Below are 22,071 nucleotides of genomic sequence, written 5' to 3'. Positions count from 1 at the left end.
GATGCTGAGCGAAGTGACCGGGTAGGTTCATAGCGGGAGAGGCGTTCCACAAGATATTGCGGTCCCACGCCGTGTAAGGCTTTATAGGTCAAAACCAGCACCTTGAATCTGGCTCGGAAACAAATAGGTAGCCAGTGCAAATGGGCCAGAACAGGTGTTATATGTGCTGACCGGCTGGTCCTCGTCAGCAGTCTGGCTGCTGGGTTTTGCACTAGCTGAAGCTTCCGAACTGTCTTCAAGGGCAGCCCTACGTACAGCGCATTACAGTAATCCAGCCTAGAAGTTACCAGAGCATGAACAACTGAGGCGAGGTCATCCCTATCCAGATAGGGGAGTAGCTGGGCTACCAACCGAAGGTGGTAGAACGCATTCCTTGCCACCGAGGCCACTTGCGCCTCAAGAGACAAGGAAGGATCGAAAAGAACTCCCAGACTACGAACCTGTTCCTTCAAGGGGAGTGTGACCCCATCTAGAACAGGGTGAACATCCACCATCTGGGCAGGGGAGGCACTCACCAACAGTGTCTCAGTCTTGTCTGGATTGAGTCTCAGTTTATTAGCTCTCATCCAGTCCATTATCGCGGTCAGGCAATGATTCAGCACATCCACAGACTCACCTGTAGAAGATGAAAAGGAGAAATAGAGCTGCGTGTCATCAGCGTACTGGTGGCAACGCACCCCAAAACTCCTGATGACGGCACCCAGAGGCTGCATGTAGATGTTAAAAAGCATGGGGGACAAAATCGACCCCTGAGGGACTCCACAATGGAGAGTCCAAGGTGTCGAGCAATGTTCCCCAAGTACTATCTTCTGGCGACGATCTGCCAAGTAGGAGCAGAACCACTGCCAAGCAGTGCCTCCAACTCCCAACTCCGCGAGTCTCCCCAGAAGGATACCATGGTCGATGGTATCAAACGCCGCTGAGAGATCAAGGAGAATCAACAGAGTCACACTCCCTCTGTCCCTCTCCCGACAGAGGTCATCGTACAGGGCGACCAAGGCTGTTTCAGTGCCAAAACCAGGCCTAAAACCGGATTGAAACGGATCCAGATAATCGGTCTCATCCAAGAGCACCTGGAGCTGATTGGCAACCACCCGCTCCAGAACAATTTGACAATGCTAAATCTGACATGCGAGCATTTGCCAACCTTCAATGGCTCTTAATGAATGAACAGTCTTTTCTCATTCAGTCACCTGCCACTCCACTTCAGGGGAAAATTCTAATAATTACGAAATGTGAAATTATTTACGTGAATATTTTTAGTTTTTCACCAGGAATCCATCTATACAGTCGGCCATAACTATCATGTTCATGGCCGGTGCCAAAGGGCAGCCAGGTTGGGCCCTAGCCTAGGGCCCCTGAAGGGCCCCTCATTAGGGTGGGAGAGTAGCGCTTCCCTTCTGCAATCTGCGGAAGCTTCCAGACCAACCACCCATTTGCTCACTCCACCTACCCCTCTCCTGTCTTTTGCTGTGGCACCCGTTGCGCGCACAGGGCTACCATCAACCAAGATGGCAGCAGAGGATTCTTTAAGGGGCTGGTGCCCCTACTGCCATCTTGGTTGATAGCAGGCATGTGTGTTCATGTAGCGTACTGTGTATGCATGCCATCACAAGATGGCTGTGGGGGCATCAGCTCCTTAGAGAAGCCTTGGTTGCCATCTTGGTTGATGGCAGCCCTGTACACACAGCGTACACAGCAGCGAAGACAGGAGAAAGGTAGGTGCAATAGGCAGGAGCCGTGCGCCCAGAGCAGGCTGGTGCCCCAGGGCTCAGTCATGCCTGGCGCTAGCCCTGGTCATGTTAAAAATGTTCTAAATTAAATTACATTCCTTTTCTTTGCATTAGTCTACATCCAAGTATATCACAGATATAATCTTCCCAGCCCAGGTTCCACAGAAGAACAAATTAAAAGAAAGGTTACATATCAATGGTTCTTTGTGGAATGTATTGTCACATACTTCATACTGCCAGTACTTCAATTTAATTACCCTATGTAAACCAGAGCTCAGTAATCCACCACCTTTTGGTCAATATATTTGGCAGCTCCCCCCGAACTAGTGCTCTCCAGATGTGGTGGACTACATTTCCCATCAGATCCTGCCAACATGGCTAATAACCAGGCTTGTTGGGAATGGTGGTCCAACAACAACATCTGGAGGGGACCAGGTTGGGAGAAGACTGCTGTATATCATTACTATCATTACCATTCACCAGCAGGTACCATTACCTATGCCCTCCAAGATATATTTTGAGACCTTGGGAGGACAGTCTTCATGGGTCTCTATACTTCACCCATTTGTTCCCACAGTCATCTTCCATAAACCTCCATCCTTCACACAAAGTTAATTTTAATGGAACAAGTTTATTTGGCAGACTTGCACCAATGACAGAGGAAAAGGAGTTTGATAGCACAGAAAACCAGTCGAATGGTTTCAGTGTATACCACCTCTGATAGACACTCATGAAAGGTTCTGGTTCTCTTTCCTAGAAACGTCCTACTGACTTTAACATAGGTCACTCAAAATCACTTGCATCTGATGAAGTAGACTCTTAATTCATGGAATCTTATGCCATAATGAAATTTATTTATTTATTAAATTTCTATCCTGCCCTTCCTCTCAGAAGGAGCCCAGGGAAGCCAACAAGGGACAAAACACTAAAAACACCTTAAAACTTCTCAAAAATGAAACATCTTAAAAACATCTTTTTTTAAAAAAACTTATAAAACATCTTAAAAAGTAATTCCAAAACTGACACAGCCTGTTTGTTTTTATTTATTGTTTTTGAGTGACAGACCTCTGATTGGTTCTATAATATCTACATGCATCTTGTGAAATTCTTCAGTCATCACATCATGCTTCCCTAGAATATTCTCCACAGTAAACTCTTGCCATTCTCCACAGTCTTAAGTAATCAACCTAAATAAGTGTCAGTAGTTGCCCAGCTTTTTTTTTGCTAGGCAAAATCTACCCCCATCGTATACAGGAAGCTCTATACTAGCATGTCCATTTAATGAAATGGAAGCTCCCTGCACTGAAGCTTCTACACAGCAGATGAGCTATAAAAGCAAAATTCACTGTTGCATCAAAGAGGTTAGGCTTGCATTAAAAGTTAACATAATCCCGGAAAAAGGGTTACCAAAGTTTCATTTACAAATCTTGCTTTAACTCTCCTCACCCCTTACTTCCAATCAGATGTTTCTCCTGGCCCTCTTTCCCAATTTGTCTTCCAGTAGTCCATAGGAAATTTATGTCAGCTCCACTAACACGTTCCCCAAATAAATGGAACATGAAGATAAGATTGGGCTGCCACTTATATGAACGGCATTCAGCAACAAACTAGTTAGTACCAAAATAATGACCCCTCCTAAGGAGCTAAGCTTTCCACATTAAACTCTTTAAAAATAATAATGAGTCAATACTGTAGTTCGTGTTCCAAGATAATAAATGAACAGAGGGATCAAAATGCTACAAATACAACAATAGATTTCAATTTGGTATTCTTGTAATATCTGGCCATTAGCTGGAATGGCTACTAATAATGGATCCTTGCTGGGATATACACCAGAACTCTCTTTCTCATCCAAATATAGATACGTACACAACCCTGTTATTTTGTCCATCAGAACAGTATTTTATTGTTTGTATAATGCACAGTGGAAGGCACAATAGCTGATCGATATTGAATAGCAGCAAGGAGATAAGGCAGTTTTGTGTAAAGTATCTGAAAAGCCATTGATGTTCAAGAATTATTTAACTTGTCCTACATGTATCAGTGCAAAATAAGAATCTTAGCTAATTGGAATAAATAAGTCTTGTCAACTGGCAAGAAAACACATTTTTCCCCAACAAAGAAACTCTGTTGTATGAGAAAGTTATCTCATTTCATTGTGTAACACTTTCTGGGAAAATATATGAAAGAAGAAGATTGCATTAACGCAATACTGCTTCTAATTAAGAAAAAACGTTGTAAAAATAAGACAGGGCAATTATCATCTAGTTATTGTTTGAAATACATTTTTTCTTAGCAAGTGGAGAAAGAACCAGTAAAATCTTTTGAAAGTCGTGTTTTGCTATGCATTATATTCTGTATTTATCTTTATTCAGAGCCCTTTTTAAAAATTAGAATTAATGACAATTGTTATTCTTTTGGGGATCAATCAAATACAAGTAAAAGTTCAGATTTATCTTTGGAATGATAAATCATCTGGCTCTTTCAAGGCATATATTCAAAACCAGCATAAAAATAAACTTATTCCAGCTTTCATGGCTGTGTACTGTACCTGAGATATGCAATTTTATGGAACTGATTTCCTGCTTACTGTGGTGTGTAAGCTGGTTTTAACGAACTGATGGATCAATTAACCAACCATGTTAATAACTCTCTACATGAGTTCTAATTCTAAAAATAATGATTTGAAATGAATATTGTACAGAAAATTAGTTCAGCATTTAAAAAAGCTATTTTGTTGTTTGTCAGTAAATGAAACTGTTCAGCAGGCCCTTGCTCAGTTTGGCACGTGGTACATGAAGCCACATGAAGGATGGATGAACTCAGCACGTACTTACTATGTCATAGCTAGTGATGCAGCAAAATGGTGGTGGTGGGAACAGTGGAAATTTGGAGGCCCCTTCCCCAGATGCAAGAGCCAGTGTGGCGTAGTGGTTAAGGTGTTGGACTACAACCTGAAGACCCGGGTTCGAATCCCTAAATAGCCATGAAGCTCACTGGGTGACATTGGGACAGTCACTCCCCTCAGCCTCATGAAAATCCTATTCATAGGGTCACCATAAGTCAGAATCGACTTGAAGGCAGGACATTTACATTTTTTCCCCAGATGCATTTCTGACTAGAACATAAGAACTATATTTCCCATCTCTGCATGCTGGTGCAAACGTGAGTGATGGTGTCCAGAGTCTATGTATACCAGAGACTTCATTGACAAAGTGATGGCCTTAGGGAAGATCCCTTTATACCTTTAGACAATGCCAGGCAGTGATAATGTCATCACCATGCAGCAGGCACTAGTGGCCCAATCCAGTTAAATGGTACAAATTTATTTCAAATAATTTCTGGATTATTTCTGAGTTCCCTCTGTTTGCCTCTGAGTGTTGTGTAAAATGCATCCATAGTAGTTGCTCCCAAAATGTATTCCAGATGTACTAATATTTATCCTGCCCTTTCCCCAAAGAACTCAGATAAGTATGCATTGAGCTATAACATTTTATTCTCACAGCAGTTTTGTGAGGCAGATTGGTTTGAGAGAGAAGGATGTGCCCAAGATAATTCAATGAACTTTGTGGCCAAGTATGAATCTGAAGCCTGGCCTTTTCAGTCCAGTCCAACACTCTATACGCTACACTCCATTAACTCTATCGGCTGTTGCAAATGTGCTAATCCTCAAGCTGCCGAAAAGCAGATGTGCAATACAGAAGGCTAGAACATCTTTGTTTCTATGCTTTGAGTTAGAATCAACAGTAGGTGGCTTCCAAATTCTGTGAGTGGGCATTGTTCACATTAAAAGGTTCAGGTGCCCCCTAGAATGCACAGGAAGGCCTATTTGGTAGAAAGTGTCCATATCTCAAAATTTTCCTCCATAGGAAAAGTGTACACTTTTCCAGGATGGTGAAATGGGGTGCATTCCAACATGTTTGTCACAGTCTCAGGTGGTACATTCATTTGAGATTATTGTCTATTGGAGTGATGGTATGTTTGAATGGATTCTAATAATAACATCAATTGGAATAAAAACATACAGATCAAGAACATAGTTAAGTATTTTTAACTCACCTGGAATAGGCTGGGGTGTTAACACCACTGCAGGAAGAGGCCTAGGAGCAGTAGCTGGCCTAGATAAAGCCACAGCTACTTGATTTGTCATAACAAGAGGTTTCTCATGTCCCTGGTAAATTCGTAGTTCCTCAGGATGTATCCATGCGGAATCCAGAGCAAATGCATTGTTTAAATAGATCTGTCCAGAATAGGAGGAAGAAAAAGAAAACATGGTTCATGATATAATACATGCTATGGCTTCTTGGTTTCTTTAGCATTCATTGGAACTCTTCATTATCAGATTGACCTTGGTTTTCTGAAAAGTTTCTAATTATTTGAATTCTCTGTGACCACACAAATGATCTGATGAACCTTTGTAAATAGCATTGTCTGAACAACTATATCTTTAAAACTTTGGAACAGAAAATAATTGCACCAGTAGAGGAGTGGACAATAAAGCTGAGATACTGTTTGCTGTAGGAGCAATTGTGCTATTCACGATGTAAGGGTAAATTCAAGTGATCACTGGATAGGAGTTATACATGAAAATGAGAGGCAACAACTTAATCTCACTTGCTTTCTTGAAGTCAAAGGTGGGAAAATCTTTTTATTTATTATTTTATTTATTACATTTATATCCCACCTTTCTTTCATCATAGAACCCAAGGTGTCATACATGCAGTTCCCAGATGGTCTCCCATCCAGGCACTGACTAGACCCAGACCTACTAAGCTTCAGCAAGGTGGTGGCCTAATGTGCTTTCAAACCATACTCTGGCCCACATATGTTTTTAGCCCAAGGGCTGCACACCTTCATGGGCAACCTTCCAGGGTCCACTTTCTATGGTCAGTGGGGCTAGAGGCAAAAGTGGGTGAAACAACAGATACAACTCTTTGTACAGAAGGGTACATTCTCCCCAAGCAAAAGTTTCTATATGCACATACATTTCTCCATCCAGGCAAGAAAGAGGAATTATCACAGACACATTCTAGACAAAGGAATAGAACAGGGCCAGTGAGAAGTGTTGCCTGGGGAGAGAGGCTGTGGCCAGGAGAGGGGCATGGCCTATGGAGAATCCTAAGGGCCTGATCCTAGACCTAACCCTTTTGGGCCTCAGGCCTGAGTTTCCCCTGTTCTGCTTTAAGTCATGTGAAACTACAGTGTATTATGTGATGCATTATGAATTCAAGATATGCTTTAAATTAATTTATAATTTTGCTAGTGCTATTGGGCAAAGATAGAACAATTAGAAAAGCTAGAGTTTTTTTTTTAACTAGGGCTCCCTGTCACCCACTTAAAGAAATCTTAATTAATGACTCATAAAAAGTCATAAAAAGTTCAGTCATCAGTTAAATTTGCATAAGGGCAATCACACTGATTCTGAATGAACTTTGGTTTTGGGCAATGCACGCATTTGTCATAGCAGGCATTGTCTTAGAACAGAGGTGGGGATCCTCAGGCCTGGGAGCTGAATGCAGCCCTCTAGGGCTCTCTATCCAGCCCCTGGGATTCTCCCTTGGCCGCACCCCCTCACACCAGTCAGTGCTCTTCCCAGGCCATTCCCATCAGTGGTCCTGCTCTGTGCACTCGTAGCATGCTTTTGCCTGGCTGAAATGTGTCCTTGAAATCTGATCATGCCTGTTGCTTACCTAGATGGAAAATGGAGAGGTATATGTGTACAAACTTCTGACATTTGTATGGCTGAAGAATATTACTCCACCCACTTTTGTCTTTGGCCCCATCTACCATCAGCATGTGGCCCCTGGCATGTTCCTCAGAAGGGAATGTGGCCCTCATGCTGAAAAAAGTTCCCCACCCCATCTTAGAAGATGTATTTCTACTGCTTGTGGGAGAAGAGAAAATTCCTGTTTTAAGATGCTGCTTTCATCTGCATCTTTTATAAGTACTTATATTAAACATAATGGGTCAGATGCAGAATAAGTTAGTCACACTTTAATATTATTGAATAAGATACATAAAATAATGGGCAGAGCAATCCTAAACCCCAGATCTGCTGGATGGAGAGGGTTACGATAAAGCAGGCAATCCTCTCCACCCATGGAGAAAAGTTCTGCTGGTAGGGAGGCTACATCCACTGCAGAGGACCCTGGTATGCCCACAGAAAGTTCCATAGCCATAGATCTACCACTGGTGGTATTTCTGCTGGTATTAGTTAGCATTAGGCCCTGAAACAGGGCATTTAATACAGTGAAGAGGTGGGACATAGGCTGCCTATATCCACAGCCCCTTCATTCTCTGGAAAGCCCCAAGACTGGTATAAATAATTTGGCCCCCTTGGACCCAATGGGGGGATTTTAAAAATTGTAGGATCATAAATAAGGTAAGTCCATCCCATCAGCTTTTGCTTCAACTGGTGCACATTGGAAAGCCTTTGGCAGTGGCAGATGATGTGCCACTTCCCACCGCCTTCAACTTTACTTAGGATTGCACTGTAACTTAAGAATCATTTATTTGCATGGGACTAAAGCAAAACTAACATCCTCTGGATCTAACCTAATATTTTTAAATATATACTTCCCAGTTAATCAGGGGCACATTTTAGTTTTTTAAAATGTGTATTTAAACAGTTAAGCTGATAGATTGATTAAATGTTGCAGGCCTAGTTCTACTTACTCTGTTTAATGTAAGCCAGTGTTCAAGTTACACTGGCTACAAACCTGCTCTATTAAAACTGGAAGTCTGCTATTGATTTCATTAGGAACAAGACTGTACCCACTGTCAATGTCTTTTCTGTTTTGAGACTGCTGATTTATATAAACATATAAACAGAGCTTGGGAAAGTTACTTTTTTAAAAACTACAACTCCCATCAGCCCCAGCCAGCATGGCCACTGGATTGGGCTGATGGGAGTTGTAGTTCAAAAAAGTAACTTTTCCAAGCTCTGCATATAAATGCCAAGGCCCTAAAGGACTATCCTAGCAGAGCTTGGAAAAGTTACTTTTTTCAACTACAACTCCCATCATCTGAATCCATTGGCCATGCTGGCTGGGGCTGATGGGAGTTGTAGTTCAAAAAAGTAACTTTTCCAAGCTCTGTATCCTAGTTATATGTACCCAAAGAGAATCTGTTTCTCAAATGCCAGATACTGGAGCCACGAAGCAAACTGCCTTTGAAACTTCAAAAGCATTTTATCATATAACATGGAGATCTTGTGTTCAAAAAAGAAAAGTAAAACATAAACACTTGGCATGCCCAAGTCCTTGAACATACGTAAAAATTTGCTGGATTGACCCTGGTCATAATGAAAAAAGGCTATATGGCACCTCCACCATAGCATTCTCTTTTAACAATAGGCTTGTGTATATATCTGAATCTTAATATACATATCCAATACAGGGACATAGAACAGATAAAAATCATTACTAATTTTCTTAGTATAGTTTGGAAAGTCGAAAGAGCTGATCCTAATGTTCAGGAGACTCATGGCGCTGATTGTGACAACCTGTTTTTCCAAGCCCCATGTGAGTCCAACCAGGTGCACTCCCCTGGTTCAATTCTCCTCCCCTCCATCACTGGAACTGGTTTTTAAAACCTTTTTAAAGTTACTGACAGCCCATGAGGTGACTGCCCTAAAATAGGAGCAGTAAAATAATTGTGCAGAGTGTGTGACTCAATATATTTCCAGATGCGTGAACAATTTCCTAAGGGTTCCAATATTATTTCCTAAATTGATCACCCCTCCAACTTTCAAGTGATCCAGGCAGTAGTGTGAAACAAAAAGAGAACTTTTATTTGTAAACCAGTAACTTCTTTAAGACAATCATGTATAGCTGGCACATAAGCATGATGGTTACAATGTTGTAGATATAACCTTTCCCTGAACTGAGTCAATGTTTCTCCTTTAGCCTTTTTCTTTCCTAGCACCTCATAATATCTCTACTCTTCTTTCTACCCTAATCTCAACTTAACTGCTTCTCATTGAAAAGCCTAAACTGAATTGCTAACTGACAAAAACAGTCCTTTTCCCACTCTTCCCCTTCTCAGCATTCTAATTACAGGATTGGCTAATGATGGAAAGGGACAGAACCCAGCCCTGTCCATCACATTGATCTCATGAAACTTTGCCACCCTTAGATTGTACATAGAGGACTGCTTCCTTGAAAGCATCCCTACTTTATGGAAAGGTATGCTTCCAGTCCCATACCTGCCTAATGCTTTTCAGGTTCAGATTTCTTGAAGAGGATGAGTACAAAAGTGTGGGCATACCCAAAACATATACATCATCCCAGATGTTGGCTTTATTTTATACATTCATTCTGGTGCAGATGAACCAGTGAGTGTAGCACATCATATATTCTTGTTTAAAACCTCATTTTGAACAGGTAACCTGGATTTATTGGGTGATAACCAACTCAGAGTAGACCCACTGAAACTAATGGACTTATGTTACTTAAGTCCACTGATTTCATTGGGTCTTCTCTAAGTAGGACTAACAATGGATATCACCAATTTTGTTTCACTGAAAGTCTGTTCCAGTTGAGTTTCATTAGAAACGTTTAGATAAAGGTTTAGGTTCTGTTCTTGTAGACTTGGTTTGACTCCTTGGTTGGAAAGAGCATTTTTAATTTACTGTTGTTAACAGATTGATTTAACTGTAGTGTTTGCAAGTCAATATGAAAGTTTAATACTTGAAAGATGGATTAATATTTAAATAAATAAATAAGACCCCATATATTGGATAGCACTTGTTTATACCTCCAAAATCTTAATATACTTTTTTTAAAAAAAGAACGAGGCAAACTTTAAACTTACCTTGCAATTTGGAAGCCTCTTTTCTATCCAACTTTTCCCAGAATGATGTGGAGTAGCAGTTGTGTATACATGAGGATAAAGAGGAACAAACTCCACACTTGAAGAAGGTGAAAATCCAATGACTGGAGAATGAGCTCCAAACATCCACTAAAATAAAGGTTTTAAAATGTAAGAATACTTAACATAGTCTATACGGCTCTTTTTTATTACTCAGTTTTTTTCTTTGTATTTTCCATCACAAACTATGTAATTCTCATGCATGCTTTTTTAATGTGCTTCTTCCAAAACATGAGAGGGAGAGAATTTGCAATTCATTGAATTCATCTACAAATTATTACTACAAGGAGCTTATGCAGCTAACTGATAACTACAATACCATGGTGCAGTGTGACTGTGAACCTACTACACTTACACATAGGCTTTTATATAATATTAAATACAGCAAGTGTAGCAAGTCAGTGGAAACCTGCTGGAATCTGACTGAAGCAGTGTAGGTATGAATGTGTATGCCTATGATTTCAGAAAACTATTATATCTTAGTGGAGGACCACATTTCACCCTAAATTCTGTTTCAGATGAAATCTAGTGGGAACCCTACTCATGGATAAGTCATCTCAAATGACTCCTCCATCATACCTCTTCACCATAGCCCATTTCATTCTGTGCTGCACAACACCTCTGCTTGATGCTGCAGTGCATCTGACAGCATTTATTGCTGTGAATATAGCCATGACAGACCACAACATGACACTGGTCTGATATCTTGAGACAGTTCTTAGTGTTAGCATGATGCTACATGTCTGCCCAAGTATAGCAGTGGCTGTTTCATGTCCTAAACTTCTGTTTTCCTAAGCAGTGACTCATAAGATGGGGCTGTTAGAAATCAAGCCAATATTTTAAAACTAAGTTAAGGGAATGACAAACAACAGAAATTCACCATTACTTTTTTTAAAAAAAAGATCTCCAGAAATATGTTATAAACAGATAACATTCAGCAAGTAATATGCTTCCCCCCAGTCCTTGCACTCTTTTGAATAAGTACATCCAAACTAGAGAAATATGATTGCATTTCAACCCAATTCCATGATTCTCCAAGTTCATACTTTTTTTATTCAGTCCTGGAATATGGCCTTCGCCCACTACTATGCTCCTTTTATTCATACTGTTACCAAGTGCCAAGAGATATTTCCAGCTTAGGCATTTTATTAAAAACCTGGGATTTATCCAAAGAATTTGAAGATCAAACATCTAAGTGAAACAGCATCAAATCTATGTCAGAGGAATTAAACACCACACATAATTAATTCCATAATTAACATAGTCAATGAAACCCAATACATGTATTAAAAATACTTAAGGCTAATCTCCAAGCTGAACATTCACCACTATTTCCAAATTTGCCTTACAATCCTGATAAATTGGAAAAAATCTTACCAGAAGTGCTAATGAGATTTATTGCTTAAATTAATATGTGATCAAGACCAGTTAATGTCTATCAGAGAACAGCAAAAAACATCAGAGCAGAAGACACTGAATTTAATTGTTTACGTTAGCATTTTCTGTATATATCTGGCTGACACTGTTATAGTAGATTTAAAATGATGGGAGTTTTAGTCCAAATGATCAGATTCATAAGCAGCCACCTACTTTCTTCCTTTATTAAAATAAATATTTTGCAGATTTCTAAACATGAAAAGAAACACAAGTTCCTAGACATTAAATACCTCTAGTGGCAGCATCTGACACAGCAACTTGGGGGGGGGGTGAATGTTGCAAGGCATCCTCTTTTAAATCAGCCCTACACCTTGAGAAAGCCATCTGGGGCAGGCATAAATATTGTAAAAACAGCATAGTGCATTTAATGAACACACCAGATGGGCCAATGGACTGCTATATTTAAAAAGGCATGATAGCTTTGGCTAAAGATGGTAAGGAAACATTGCTTGCAATATTAGAATAATGTTTCTACAGCTTTTTATTTAGAGGAGATCGTATGGAAGGTGGTACATTATGAGAAAGAAATATTTGGATTAAAAACACCATTCAAATTACTGGCCAGTTTGTGATGAAGATTCATCTACAATAGGCTTGTGTAACTCAGTTCTTTTAATCAAGTTTTCCATAGTAAACACCTCTACAATTTGTGTGACTGCTGTAAAATACATGACCCTACTCTTTATGCATTTGTTATGGTTTCAACAGGAATTAGTATTTAGAGAGCAGAAGGGCTTAGACCTTCTGCTGATGTCCTTCCAATGAAATCAGAAGATCTACATTTCTAAAAAAGAGAATACAATAATCCTTACATGACAGAAGACTGCAATCTTGTAATGAAGGCAACAGCATTTTGGGTAGTATTGTATAAATATATGTGCACATTAAGCCCAGAGATTTGCAGTATGTGGTTTAAGAGTGAAAAGGAACGAGCTCAGCATTTGCAATAGATTCGTATTAATAGTTAATATAATCTCTCTCTCTCTCTCGCCTTGTTTTTAAAGTCTGGTGGAGACACAGTGCAGTTCTAAACCGAGACGCAGACACACGTCTGCAACACAAGGGAAATTTACGGGCTAACTTCAGCACCATGGCGCGTCGGACAGCGACAGAAGTTGCTTCCCTCCTCCTCACTTCCCGCTGACGCGTTTTCTAAATCGTAAGGAGATTCCCAATGTCTCCTTCCCATTTGCGTGGGCGGTTTTTTATCGACCACAAAAAAGAACCTGTGTGAACCGAGTGCGGAATCGCAAAGGGTTCATCCGACAGGACCCTTCGTCAACGCAACCAGAAAACGAGAGCGCAGAAAGAACCGGGAGGGGAGGACTATGGTTAAAGGGGGGGGGAGGCTCCTTCCTTACCTGTCCGTTCAGAAAGGGAAGCTGATGAACAGACGAATGATGCTCCGGTGCCATCAAAGGCAGAAAAGGATCGCAGGGAAGTTGCCAGCCTGAAACCCCTTGGATCAGCGGTGCAGGCGGCGGAGGTGGGGGAGGTTGAGGAGGCGAGGAGAGCAGCAGAGGAGGGGGCACCACCCCAGCGGCGCCCCCGACCCGAATTAGCCCAGTCGCGCTCGGGACCATCCAAATCCAGGGAGGCGCTGGGGGCTCCGCATTCCCGGGCCACAGGAGAGGCTGCCGCCGCTTGGCTCTCGGCACCGGGAGCATTCTACATCTTACAGTACGATCCCACCACTCGCAGGGGGCGCCTCCGGCGAAGGGAAGCGGCAACAGCAGCAGCCCGGGCGGCGGATGGGATCCGAGGCGGCTGGGGCAAGGTAGCGATGGATGCCCATCAGTGCCTCGACTCTGGAAGGAGGCTTCGAGCGGCGGTAGCGGCTCCTGAGCCGGCTGGGGCTCCACTTCGTTCTGTGGCGCTGCCGGGAGCTCCGCCTCTTCGCAGCCCCTCCTGCCTGGCCACACCCCCCGCTGCTGCTGCTGCTGCTGCTGCTGCGGGAAGCCCGGGACTAGGAAGAAAAGAAAGCGAGGAGAGGCGCAGCCCTGCTGCAGTTGCCTCTGATGATGGGGCCCTCTAACTTCCAGCGAAGCGCGGAAGGAAAGGAGCTTTACCCGACAGTGCAGGCGGGACGGGGCGCCCCCCTGCAAACAGAGGAGTGGGATGGGCGCGGGAGAGAGAAGATGAGGGGCAGAGAAAGAGGGAGTTCGGTGAGGGTGAGGAAAAAGCAAAGAGGAAAGGAAGGAGGACAACAACAGGAAAGATGGAAGGAAGGGAAAGATGGAAGGTGGGAGAGCAGAAGTGATAAAGAGGGAGGCCTCGAGCTGAAAAAGAAACGAGGGAAAGAAAAGTAAAGAGAAGACTAAAGAGAAGACTAAAGTGGAGAGAGGGAGACAGAAAAGGTGCGGGCTGCATTTGAGCAAGACCTGACCAGGGCATGGATTTCTGAGTACATGCAGAGTGCGTTTTCCCTTTCTCCATCCAGCCCTCGCGCTTCTGGGAGTTAGGGGAGGGCTTCCAAGGAGATTCACAACTCTTCATCTCTGGCTTTTAGAAATTAATGGGAAGGGAGGAGAGAGAGAAGGAGGAATGGAGGAGAGGTAAGGGAGGGTGGAAGAAAGGAGAATGCAAAACAGCAATTGCAGAGGGGGTGATGTGGGGGCGGGAGGGAAATCCAGAAGGGAAGAAATGAAAGACTAGGAATGTTTCGTTTGGGAAAAGACTAAACGCAGCTGCAACCACATTTCTTGGATCACCTTGTGACAAGGCAAGAAACAAAAGAGGATGCAAGCATGAATGTTTCCAGTGGATTGTTCCGCTGGACTCGAGAGACCCCAGACATTTTCTTATTAATATCTATGGGTTGTGCCCATCTCAAAATTCTTTGAGAACATTTTTTGTTGAAATATGGTATATAGTATACTGTAAATAAATTAATATAATAGTTGTTGATGATGCCCATGTACAATACATTTTATATATTTATTTATTAAATTTATATCCCACCCTTCCTCCTTGTTGGGAAAATGAGTGGATGTTCAGATGTTACACCAGAAGTATGAAATGCTTTTGCTTCATAACATCAACCGTTAACTACTAATTACAGTGCTATATTTGATCTAGCCCAATTTTGTCATCACCAGGGCTGGGGAACCTATAATCCTACAGATGTTGTTGGACTCCATCTTCCATCAACCCCAGAAAACATGGCCAATGGACAGGGATTATGAGAGTTGTAATCCATCCAGCAATTCTTGGAGGGCCACAGGTTCACCATTTGTAGCCAACACAGGGCAAGCAGCAACTCTTCAGGGCTGCAGCTAGGGGAGTTTCCCAGCCCTGTCTGAAGATGGAATTGGATCTTTTGCATGCAGTGCATGTTCTCTACCACTGAGCTGTGGGCCTTTCCCATTCTTGTGACAAAAAAGAAAAGAAATAGCACTTCATATATGGCATGCACATGCTATTTCCTTACAACCTGTTGAATCTTCTGACCACACCAAAATAGTGAGGAGATGGGAAACATAACTGCAATCAGCATTCAGACTGGTTTTTTGAATTAGATGTTGTAGATAAGAGACAAACTGTCTTGACATCCTATTTTAAACCTGTTCATGTAGAAGTAACTACCATCAGTTTTAATAGGATTTACTTCCCTATAGGGAACTAGAGTAAACTACAGGCACAATACGCAAGAAGTTCTCCTGCACAGACTTCATTGAAATGAGTGGGAACTAGACAAGGGCTCCTCTGCGCTTCTTTCCATTCCCTTCACTGGATTTGCACAGCATTGTTCCCACTCCTTTCGCCAGTGATTTTGAATGCCCAAGAACAATAATTATCAAAATGTGTGAGTGCTTTCAGTCCCATGTATTCACCTTCTCACAGAAAGCATGTTTGGTTCACCTCCTCTCCTGTATAGTAAGAACATAAAAAGTAGCATTTTATCCAATAATGCACTTAATTGCAAGTAAAGCTTACGCCCGGGGGTTTCACTGGGATTTTCAGTTGTGTGTTGGAGCATTGCCATGCAGATCTACCCCCTCTTTCTAAGGCAGCAGCAGCTGCAGTGTGGGCGGGCAGCTCAAAAAGGTCAGAGCCCTCTAACCTGACACATGGCTGGAGACTTCCCCCCCAATCTACAATATCTAATTCAGAACATCACACATTACCTCGGATTTTCCACTTTGTATTCTGCATTCAACTTCTTTGAAAGTGCGCTTCTTAACTTTTGCCTCTCCCCCCCCCCCCGCTTTCACCTGATCAGTTCATTAATGCAGTTTGCGGTAATAGCCTTTAGACTTCCTGCTTTAGACTTCTGTTCAACAAAGGGAGATCATGACTTTAAAACAGCATGCGCTTCCAAATGGTCCCAGGAAAAACTAGGCAGGAAATAAGTGGGAAAAGTGAGGGTGGTGTTGGATGTGAGTAGATGGAAATTCCTGTTCTTTTTATTGTCCTGATGTCTAGAGGCCAATTGCCTCATCACTTTCTGTGCTGATTAAGTATGTGCATCTATCAGACACTAAGATACAAATGCTGGCGAACACCTGGAGCAGACAGGCAGTCTGGAGGGAGGGAGGGAGGGAGGGAGGGAGGGAGGCTGTTGGCTTCCATCAGTAACAAGTTGCCCAGACAGAAAGGGTGTAGCAGAGCAGGCACTGGAATGAGACTGGTTTTCTTGGGTCACCTTATTTCCAGGACTGAGAATATCCTGTACTACAGCTCTACTGCCCCAGCTACTATGACTGCACTTCTCTCCTCTGATGAGAATACCCAGTGCATGACAATGTGGCACATTCGTGCCTTATTGGATATATATGCATTATTGTTGTTGTCATTCCCCACAAAATATACTGAAGTGGAGGTCAGGAAAGGGTGGAGTTACCCTTCAAGAAGTATTTTAAAAAGACAAATATATGTGTGTGAGAGAGACAGACAGACAGACAGAGATGTGATTTAGGTGGTGGGTCATGAAGTACCTAACTTTGTATTGAATTGCATTTGTTTGGTTATGATTAAAAAGTTATGATTAAAAAGTAAATAAAAAATATCCAACTTGGTTGGCTTTCAAAGAGGATTAGACAAAGGCTCTTATGCTTGTATGTTCAACTGCAGCCATACCTGATAGGACCCATCCAGCTGCCCATGGTAACCAAGAAGCTTGTCCAAGTGGCCACGAGAAGGCACAGACAAATGGGCTTAGGCAGACTAAAGAATACAGATAAAAGAAAAAGGGACACGAGTCCAGCTAGGATGCTTCAGGATGAAAACTGATCTGACTTGGAAAGGTAATATGGTAGGATACGCCTGATTAAGATCAATCTCTATATAACCGTGCAAGGCAATTAATAAAATATACATGGTATTTTGCAGAGTTTCATAAGCTAAAGTAAAAGAAAAATGTCATTGTCATGAATAAGAGCACTCATGCCAGTTCTGTATACATAAGAAAGCACTGTGGCTGAGTCTTGATCTTGAAACTGAAGGTCATGAGCAACAAAGGCAAGCTCTGTGTATCTTGGTACCACTCTTTCAAAGCACAGCCCATCCACCCCCACTTGTTACTCTTTTTGTGATGTTAGACACAGACCTGAACTTACAAGATCTGAACAGGGTGGTTCACGACAGATGGTCTTGGAGGGCACTGATTCATAGGGTCACCATAAGTCATAATCGACTTGAAGGCACATAACAACAGCAAAAGACCCAGCTATGGGTTCCTTGGAGACAGGATCTTTCCTTCAACATCTCATTTTATGACAATTTGTAGGAGGGGGAGGGAATTGCCAGGAATGCTCCTCTTCCGCCTGTGCACCTGAGGGGTTTTAGCCTATATGACACCATTGCAAGGTGGCAGTTATAGAGCTTTGAGGATGGAATGCTCAGAGGGGCTTCATTTGCAAAAGCTAAGTGGTTTTTCCTATGTATTGGATATGACACCCTGGTATTTTGCATTCGATGACATAAATTATATTGCAGGACCTTCAGGTGATGTTCTATTGGATGTAATATGTCCTGCCTGTCCTAGTGCTTGTAAAAGTAGCTGTCTCTCTGAGGTACATACAGGTGATACAGGTGATACAGCGTTTGGAATGACAAGGATGAGACCCAGAATTGGCTTAAGCACAGCTCTCACTAAAATATATATATATAGTGAATATAGGAAGCTGCCTTCTACTGAGTCAGAACATTGGCCCATCTACCTCAGTATTGGCTACACCAAGGATAGCCAACATGGTGCCCTGCAGATGTCCTTGGACAACAACTCCCATCAGCCCCAGCCAACATGGCCAATAGTCATAGCTGATGGCAGTCCTAGTCTAACAATATCTAGAGGGCACTATACTGTCTATCACTGGCATTCACTGACTAGTAGAGGCTGTTTAAAATTTCAGACAGGAATATTTCCTAGCCCTACCTGAATCATAGGACCTTCTGCATGCAAAGCAGACTGTGTACCACTGAGCTAAAGATAAGCAATTCACACACACACACACACACACACACACACACACACACAAACACTTTCAGTGTAGCCCCCCACATACGCCAAGCCAAATTAATATGGTTTTATTAAAAATGAAATGTTTCCTGAGCCTCAGGAAATGCTCAGAGTGTTTTCAGTGTAGCACTGCAGTTGCATCAAAATGGGGATTTGTTCCTCTTTGATGGATGGCTAAGCACTGAGGCCAATCTCATTTCTCTGTGGTACATCCATATTTCCATGTGGTAGATACCAGTTACCATGCTGTGAGATTATGAGATCTTAATACTTAATTGAGCCTGAAATGACCTTCTAGCTCAGACTCCAGAGCGCTATACTTAATACAGAGTGGTGATTTGGTCATCCCATATGTCAGAGGTGGGCAGCCCATAGTACATATGAGCCCTTGTTCTCATTGTATGCAGCCCTGAGGGACCCTTGCAGCTCCTATCCCTTTCCTTATTCCTAACAGAGGCAATTGTCACAGTCCAGAGAAGCAATGGAAAGCAAGGAAAGGGAACAGCATATGTGAGCTTTGAGACCCAGCTGCAGAGCCTGTCGGCTACAGCATCCTTTGGAAAGACAATTTAGTTGCTGCGCTCAGTGGTCAGGTGTCCATGCTCATGCATGTGCCTCCCTCTCCTCCTTTTCCTTTGACTCACCAGATTATGATCATTTCATCCTTTGTGGGGACTAAGGAAAGGAATGGAAGCTGCCAAAGGGTAGGAAGCCCAGTGGGATGGAGGCAGGAGCAGGAGGCAGAAGGTAGGATAGAAAGAGGGTCTTGACAACTTAAATGTGTGTGAATGGGTGGATAGTGTGTAAGAAAGATGTTGAGAAGAGATAATGAATGAATAAATAGGGGATGTGTTTTTAGGTATGCATTTGTGTGTATGGTGAATGGATGTGTGTAAGAGATGGTGTGTGAATATTGAATGACTGTGTGTGAAAAGGAACACAATGAATGAATGATGGATGGGCTGTAAGAAGTTTGTGTGAGAGAGATAACTGATGATGGGTGAATGGGGAGCATGCTTGTGTAGGGGTGCATGTGTGAATGGATGGGGGTATGGGGTATATGTGTGACTTTGGGGGCCTCCAACCTCTCTCCCCTGGGATATGCAACCCTTGCCTTCAAAAAGATTGCCTTACTCTGCCATATGCTTATACAAATGCAGTCTGTACTACAGAGACCTGCCCCCAAGTGCCCTCAGATTCCTTACCCCTTTTGCTTTACCTTCTCCGCTTTTGGTTCCTCTTTCTTTTCCTCTCCCCCACCTTCCCTTTTAATTAATCCTCCCTGTTCTCTTAATGTTTGAAAACTGCTGAAAAATGGTACAGCCATTATACAATAAAAAGAAAAAAGAAAATGTGGATGTTATTTTTTTCCTCATAGAAGAAGAAAAAAGTCAAACTGTATGGTGAGACAAAGGCCAGAAAAGTCCTGGGGCAGAGGATCTTTCAGTATTTTAGTATTAATGCTCTGAAATAATGTGATTGCACTCATCATGTATGCTCCTGGCCCTTAGGCTTGGTTCCAGAATGCTCAGTCAGACTAATTGGCCTTCCTAGGAGAGGCTGAGGAAAACAACAACGAGAATATATGGCTCCTTGTGGTGATCAACCAGCCTAGAAGGCTTGAACCTAATCCCCTTTATTCTCACAATAACTGGGGTTTGTACAGAAAATACAGAAAGTAATTTGGACATATGTAGGGTACTCCCGCCTCCCTTCCATGCATGCTTTTTCCCAGTCTGTTTTTAGTGAATTAGGATAAGATAATTACAAGACACCCAAACTTTAATGTTTTTGGCATTTTGATTCTTCATTAAAGCCAAGCAGAATTGTTGGTGGTACTCAATGTTATTTTTCTTACATGAGCAGCAAAAAAGGGAGAAAAATGTAACTGTCTTTGAACATATATTTTCTTTCTTTTATGCCTGGGCGAGATGTTTTTACTTCAGAGAATTATTGCTTTCACCCCTCTGTTTATGAAGTATGCTGTTCTGCTCTAATTGTGTGTGCCATCATTTTTTATCTCACAGATCCCCGTTTTTCCTCAGAAAATTAACTCATGGCATTTGGCCTTGATTACTATCTGGTTTTGCAACCCAATGATCATCATCAACATAAAAGAAAATCTGTTATTCAAGCAAACGGAGAATGCCTATAAATAAATCAGATTAATGAGGCTGTTTTCTCAACATAGGGCTCGAGCAGGCCTTGCTTGATGCATATGAAGGACTTTAGGAAACATGCATCAAAACCTTGTGTGGCACTCTTTTGATTTTGAAGCGATCATGACACTATTTTGCACCTTAGCTCCATCCTGTCCTTCTTGTGAACTTCCGTGCGACATTCAGCAGTTCACTTCTGCTGATGAGAGAATGCTGAACTAGATGACGTTTGATCTATACTGTAGCACCTGTGATGCAGCCACCACAGTCTTGGCATCAGAGCACATTCTGCAGTGGTAGGAAAGGGGATGTTCTAGATCAAGAACATGGGATGGGGACACTCTGTGGTTTCAGATCAGCATTTCTTACAATGGTCTTCTCACCTTTACTGACGTCTGTTTTTTTTCTGGACCCCAGTTTTGACCCTTGAAGAGCGTTATGGTGGCTTGGGATCTCAGGAACTAAACTGATGCTGCTTCTCCTATGTACCTATCTGTGCCTTAAATTCATTAATGGAGGCCCCTCTCCAAGTGCCCCCTGAATCTAAAGTATGAAAGGTTGCTATGGAAAGGGCTTTCAGTGATGCTGTTTCCCTGCCCCCCCCCCAAGTAGTGGAATGCTCTCACTAAAGAGGCTCACCTGGCACCCACATTAATATCTTTCATGTGCCAGGCAAATACTTGCTCCACCCCATCATTTTCAGATTGTTTTAGTATTAGTCTCTGCTGATCAAAAGTAGTTGTTTGGTTTTGGCAAATACTGTGCAAAAAATTGTCCTGCATCCAATAATTCTCAATATTATATTTGAAAATTATTGAAGGGGACCAAAAAAAGTGGAATTCTTGTGGGTGTGGTGCAGAGATTTTGTCTTGCTTACCTTGCTTTTCAGGTAGCTAACGGGTGTTTGAGTCCATTCTTTCCTTCTATAGATCATCACACCAATAGTCTGTACTCTGCAGCCCTTTCAGGTGTTCATGTTTCAATTGCAGCCCAGGGAAAGATATCATGAGGTAACTCCTCTCACTTTTTTTTCAGATCAGGAAGCCCAGGCAGCCAGGGAAGCTGCATGATGCCAGAGAAATGTTTACTGCAAAGCAAAACATGGACATGACCCTTAGCCACCTCAAAAAGTTATGGAAAGCTCAAAAAATCACACTGATGAAAATTCCGAAGAAATTCTAAAGAGCCCTGAGAATGAGGCAGAAAAATTCTCTTTTGCAGGGAAACAAAACTTGGCAGAAATTGGAGGACACATTTTGGCACGGTACTAGATTGAACTCTCATAAGATGTTTGTGAGTTAAATGGAGTGCTTATGCCCAGCTTAGGCTGATTCAACAGCTATGGCCATTCCTGCACCAGGATAGCCTGGCCTCAGTTGTATATACTCTGGTGACTTCCCATCTGGACTAC

General features: G+C 42.3%; 1 protein-coding gene across 1 annotated transcript in view; it reads right to left on the bottom strand.

The window, feature by feature from the left end:
- Positions 1-13,708, bottom strand: part of TCERG1L (transcription elongation regulator 1 like) — a 273,068-nt gene extending 259,360 nt beyond the window's left edge. Inside the window, exons 1-3 of the mRNA XM_061634363.1 lie at positions 13,403-13,708; positions 10,548-10,694; positions 5,793-5,973 (exon numbers count right to left, since the gene is read on the bottom strand). Coding sequence (XP_061490347.1) covers positions 5,793-5,973; positions 10,548-10,694; positions 13,403-13,708 — 634 coding nt within the window. The remainder of the gene's footprint in view (positions 1-5,792; positions 5,974-10,547; positions 10,695-13,402) is intronic.
- Between the last annotated feature and the right edge of the window lie 8,363 nt (positions 13,709-22,071).

The sequence above is a fragment of the Rhineura floridana genome, chromosome 7 (genome assembly GCF_030035675.1).
Source record: "Rhineura floridana isolate rRhiFlo1 chromosome 7, rRhiFlo1.hap2, whole genome shotgun sequence".
Classification (NCBI taxonomy): domain Eukaryota; kingdom Metazoa; phylum Chordata; class Lepidosauria; order Squamata; family Rhineuridae; genus Rhineura; species Rhineura floridana.
The sequence above is the reverse complement of the archived record's forward strand: the minus strand, read 5'-3'. Positions and strand labels throughout refer to the sequence as shown.